A 5,671-nucleotide genomic window follows, 5' to 3' on the forward strand; every position below is an offset into this window, starting at 1 on the left:
GGTGCACGGCCCCTTGCCCGCCGGGCAGGGCGGGCGGACCAGAGCTGCCTGCCCGTGCCGGCTGCGCCCCTGTCCCACACCGTCCTGCTCGCCCCTGCCCTTCCCCGCACGCCCAGCTCCGGCACCGAGCGGCACCTGCAACGCCGGCGTGGGACGGGGCGGCGGGGCAGCCACCCCCGCCCGGCCAGCGGGCTCCGTGGGGAGCCAGGCATCGCCCAGCCCCGCGGCGCAGCGGGCACGGTGCAAGAAGGGATGGGGCCAGGCGAAGGACCGGGGCGGGACCCGCATCCCCAGCGCCGTGGCACCCCCCCGTCGGGCTGGGGGGGGGGGGGGGGGGGGGGCTGCTCGCCCCCCGCGCTGCGGTGGGGCTGGGGCGGGGGGCGAGCCCGGGCTCCTCCCCACGCCTGCGGGGGCAGGGGCGGGGGGACGGCGGTAGGGCGGTGCGCGGGGCCGGGGCGGGCCGGGCCCCCCCGTCGGACGGCGGGTGGGTGCGGGAGGGAGGGCCGAGGGAGGCGGCGGCTCCTCCTCCGCGGGCAGGCGGGCAGTCCGCCCGGGAGCGGCACCGGTTGCTCGGTGCCGGCGGAGCCGCGCCGCGCCGCTCGCTATATAAGGGGCGGCGGCTGCTCGCCGCTCCCTCACACCGGCCCCTGCCCGCGGCCGCCGGCGCTGGGCCGAGGCCGGGCCCCGACAGCATGGCCGGTGGCGGGGCGCCATGGGAGGTGGTCTCCCTCCCTGCCTCCCGCGGACCCTCCTCTTCCTCCTCCTCCTCCTGCTCCTCCCGCACCCGCGGCGGCGGCTGCAAACTTGCTGCGGCGGGCTGCGTGTGAAGGCAGGGCCCGGCGGGTCGGCTCCGCTGCCCTCGCAGCCCCCGCCGCCGCGGCCGCGCCGTCGCGCCCGCAGCCCCGGGGGCGAGGCCGCCGCCCGCGGGCATGCGGCGCCGCCGCTGCCGCTGCGCCCGTCGAGACGCGGTGCGGAGCCGCGGGCGGCGGGGCTGCGCCTAGGGGCGGCCGGGGCGAGAGCCCCATGCCCGGGGCTCGCCGCGCTTCGCGGGGAGGCGGCGGGGCAATGAGCTGGCGGGGCGAGCGGGCACGCTCGGCCCCCGGTTTGCCCTGCGCCCTCGCCCGCGGGGAGTGAGGCTCCGCGGAGCCCGCTCGGTGCTCCCGGAAGGGCGGGCGGGAGGTGGTGCCGGCGCGGGGATGCTGCAGCCCTCCCCCGGCGCCGACGGGGTCCTGCCGGGGTAGCGGCCCCGCCGCGCCGCGCCGAGCCCCGCCGTCTGCGGGGGCGGCGGCCGCGGAGGGATGGAGCCGGCCGGCCCCTGCCAGGCGCCGCTGCTCCCCGCCAACGACTCTTACCACGGCCGAAATTGCAGCGCCGAGGAAGGGATCTACCAAGATGCCACCCCCCTCTCCGGGAAGATCGTGCTCGCCGTCGTCCTGGCGCTCGTCACCCTGGCCACGGTGCTCTCCAACGCCTTTGTCATCGCCACGGTCTACCAGACGAGGAAACTCCACACGCCGGCCAACTATCTCATCGCCTCGCTGGCCGTCACCGACCTCCTCGTCTCCATCCTCGTCATGCCCATCAGCACCATGTACACTGTGACCGGCAAGTGGACGCTGGGCCAGATCGTCTGCGATATCTGGCTGTCCTCGGACATCACCTGTTGCACGGCGTCCATCCTGCACCTCTGTGTCATCGCCCTGGACCGCTACTGGGCCATCACCGACGCCGTCGAGTACTCCACGAAACGGACTCCCAAGCGGGCAGCGGGCATGATCGCTCTGGTATGGGTCTTCTCCATCTGCATCTCCATGCCCCCTTTGTTTTGGCGGCAGGCGAAGGCCGAGGAAGTCTCTCACTGTGTGGTGAACACGGACCACGTCCTCTACACCGTGTACTCCACGGTGGGAGCCTTCTACTTCCCCACTCTGCTGCTGATAGCCCTCTACGGGAGGATCTACGTGGAAGCCAGATCGCGGATTTTGAAGCAGACGCCAAAGAAAGCAGGTAAAAGACTAACGCGGGCTCAGTTGATCACAGACTCCCCGGGGTCGTCCTCCTCCGTCACGTCCATAAACTCCAAGGCCCCCGAGGGATCCAGCGAAACGGGCTCTCCCGTGTACATGAACCAGGTGAAGGTGAAGGTCTCGGATGCCCTGCTGGAGAAAAAGAAGCTCACGGCCGCTAGAGAGCGGAAAGCTACAAAGACTTTAGGGATTATTTTAGGAGCCTTTATCGTCTGTTGGCTGCCCTTTTTCATCATCAGCCTGGTGTTGCCTATTTGCAAGGACGCTTGCTGGTTCCACATGGCCATCTTTGACTTTTTCACGTGGCTTGGATATCTCAACTCCCTCATCAACCCCATCATCTATACTATGTCTAACGAAGACTTCAAACAAGCTTTCCACAAACTCATACGTTTCCGATGCACAAGCTGAAAATTTTGAATGCAATGTGTTCTCCGGGGCTGCCCCCATGCACGCCCGTGCCCGACGCCACAGGTAGGTGCGCTCCCCGCGCCCCCGCCACGGCGAGCCGCGATGCTCGGGGCGGGAAGGCCTCGGGAGAGGTGGGGGATCGGGAATGGGGGGAGGAGGTACGACCCCACAAATAGCTTTTCCATCCCGTCTCGGGCAGGACCGGCTGCTTTCTAGCCCACTCGGAGGGATGGGGGCGAGCCCCGCGGGAGGGAGGCGGGAGCGCCGTGCAAGGCTCCCTGCGAGCCGAGCCGTGCCGTGCCGTGCCGAGCCGTGCCGTGGGTCCGGACGGCACGGCGCTCCTCTGGCTGGTGTTCAGCCCCTTTGCAAGTAGCGGCGGCGATGCTGCACGCTCCTGACATTTCACAGCGTGTGTGTCGCCCCCCCCCAACTCGCAGGGAGTGACTCACGGCAATCTGCTTTTTATTCCACCTATTAAACCAATCTGCCGCCATTTCGTATGCTAATGCCCGTGTTTAGACCAATTAGTGCTAAACGGCACTTGCCGGCACAACCCGGCTGCCGAGCTCCGCGGGGAGCGGCGGGCAGGGCCAGGGCAGGGCCGGGCCGGGCAGGGCAGGCCCCCCCCGCCGCGGCGGAGTTCCCCGGTGCCGCCTCCCGGCCCCCGCCGGCAGCGGGAGGCATCGCTAGGCAGCCGGGGATGCAACCCCTTTGGCAGGGAGTCGGATGCAGCCCCGGTGCCAGCGTCGGGTTGTTTGGGGTTTGGGTTTTTTTTTTTGGAAAGGAAGGAAGGTAGGACAGGCCCCAGATGAAGGCTGCTTGTCAAGTTCAGCCTACTTTCTGGCCTCCTTATGGCACCGGCTGCTCCTGCTGGGAGCGGAGCCGGCTGGGAGCAGGCATCCTGCGAGGAAAGCTGCCTTTTAGCCACCGTGAAAGACTCGACACCTTTATGTTTCTCTTCAGACGCGGAAAAGCTGTGCCTTTCTGCGCCTCTGACAAAAGTGGCTGCCAGCTAATAGCTAAACTCAGCGCCACGTTCTGCAGAATACATACTTGCCTTTATTGTGATACTTGAATAATTCTGCCAATCTTTTGCTTTTTGTCTGCAGAATCAAGTTGCTATTGTAAAGACCCACTGCTTGAAACTTCCCCAAGCCCAGTTGCCAGACTCATGATGCTGCAAAAACGTCAATACATACTGCCACCAAACTGCTCAGCTCTGCATTTCAGTGTAATGACTCTGGCAGAGATGCTGTTCCAATAGTCACGCAGATCAGTTGCAAAAAAAGAGGGCAGCCTCGAATCAAGGTCTATAATTCATCTGGACTGAAGAAAAAGTTTGAGAGTAAACTCCATTTATTTTGCAGGCTTAACTTCTTAATTTGTTCTCCGGCCGGTTGTAGGGGTGTGCACAAGAGCACAGTTGTCTCTGTCTGTGTTGGTAGCATAGTTGTACTTCTGCACACCTGTAATTTCTTTCTTTCAGTGGAAAGAGTTGCTCCCTTCACTTATGAGGCCAAGAGGAGAAAAAAGCAGCGTTTAAAATAGGAGCATCGCAGTAAATTCTGTAAATGACTCCTTCAGCTGAACATGTGTGAGAAGTGACAGTGTGCAAAAGTTATATTTGTATTTCAAAACAATAGCAAATGCAAATGTTGTAGAAACAAGAGTTGTAGACCTGTTCAACTGCACTGCATATCTATAGTCTGTCCTCATAGTTGCCTTTATAAAGGAAATACTTCTTGCTTCTACTCCATAACTCAAGAGCAGAAACCAAGAAGTCCAATGACCTTTTCCATAAACCAGCTGGGAATAGAAGTAGCAGTTTGATGTTGTAACCATGTTTTCCATTTTGTGTCAGTTGCACACCCTTACTGCATGAACCACTGCAAAATTTAGAATTCTCTAAGTAATTACATTATTTAGTGTATTTTGTAAAGAAGTGAAGCAGTTTGCTCTTTCAGAAGAGCTGTATCACCTGCAAAATAAATACCCATGAATCATGAATTACCTGATGTTAGTGAAATTACTCTCCTCCCTACTTCCCCCCTATTTTTTTTTTCTTTTTTTTTTCTGATCAAGACCTTAAGACAGGTCTACGCGTATTCAGCAGTCAAAGTTAGAGTTTCAGGATATGGTCCACCTGCTGTGATAGAACTGCATTGATTGTTCCTCCTATGTGTAAATGAAAATGAGTATAAACAATAAAACGCTTTACTGTGTTCTCAAGAGTGGTAACAATTGTGTGACTGAAAGGAGTATTTATTGGTTTACCTGGTTTCTCAGTATTGACTTTTTAGGTAACGCTGATTTGATGAGTCACTCAAGAAAGCAATTGATGAAGGCTGAAATTGCAAGCTTCGATCAGCGGTCAGATTTTTAACAGGCAGCTTTGCTTTCATCCTAACCAGTACTGTTAGGTATAATTCTTACTATTTTCATATAATCCCAGATTAAATTTTTAGGCAGTTTTTCACAAATATTTTTCTTACTCCATTAAAAGCAAGCAAAACTTATTTTAGCACTTGGTGGATACTGTAATCAATGTTCTTTTAAAACTGTATGTGTGTATTCTAGATGGGGGCTGTTATAAAGACTGGAAAAATCTTACATGATTTATCTACCTGTTATTCTTCAGAGAGTCGTTCAAGTAATAAGGATTTATTTACCTAATTGAATAGTAACCCTCTGTGCCTTTGAAACTCCCATGAACTGTAAAGAGGAAGATGTGGTCATGGGCAGGAAAGAAGTCTGCAAGATACAAATTAAAGTAGTGGAAAATAAACATTTTCAGTAATTTGAAGAAATCCAGAAGACTTGCCTCAAAATTGCGTACCTCTAAAAAAGAGAACTACTATACTATGCTTCTAGAAAGTACCCTCTTCAATTGTTAAAGACAAATGTGATTAGAAGAATTTTCTAAAACACTGTCTTATTTGATTAAATTGCTTATATTCCTTTTAAATTTTATTTTTTTGCATACATGGAGTGAAAAAAGCAAGGAAGACAGCATCAAACAATGCTTAACCTATTCTCGTTTGTCATTTTCCAATCTTGTAGAACGAATTTTGTTTACGCCAAATTCTCAGTGAAATCACTAGACTTCTTATGTGTCTAAAAAATGGAAAATGAGACTGTAAAATGAATATTTTCAGCATTTCCACAGAGAGTTGAGTCTTCTGTTAGTTTTACAAAGTTACGTGACCTGGAGAGCACGAGTTTCAGGAGTTGGA

General features: G+C 56.4%; 1 protein-coding gene across 1 annotated transcript; it reads left to right on the plus strand.

The window, feature by feature from the left end:
* The first annotated feature begins 1,298 nt into the window (after positions 1 to 1,298).
* HTR1B (5-hydroxytryptamine receptor 1B) lies at positions 1,299 to 3,876 on the plus strand. The gene is made up of 2 exons (XM_050894252.1): positions 1,299 to 2,501; positions 3,548 to 3,876. Exon 1 carries the CDS (start codon positions 1,299 to 1,301, stop codon positions 2,436 to 2,438), a length of 1,140 nt encoding a protein of 379 aa, XP_050750209.1. The 3' UTR covers positions 2,439 to 2,501; positions 3,548 to 3,876.
* The last annotated feature ends 1,795 nt before the right edge of the window (positions 3,877 to 5,671 follow it).

This window comes from Gymnogyps californianus, chromosome 3, assembly GCF_018139145.2.
Source record: "Gymnogyps californianus isolate 813 chromosome 3, ASM1813914v2, whole genome shotgun sequence".
Lineage (NCBI taxonomy): Eukaryota > Metazoa > Chordata > Aves > Accipitriformes > Cathartidae > Gymnogyps > Gymnogyps californianus.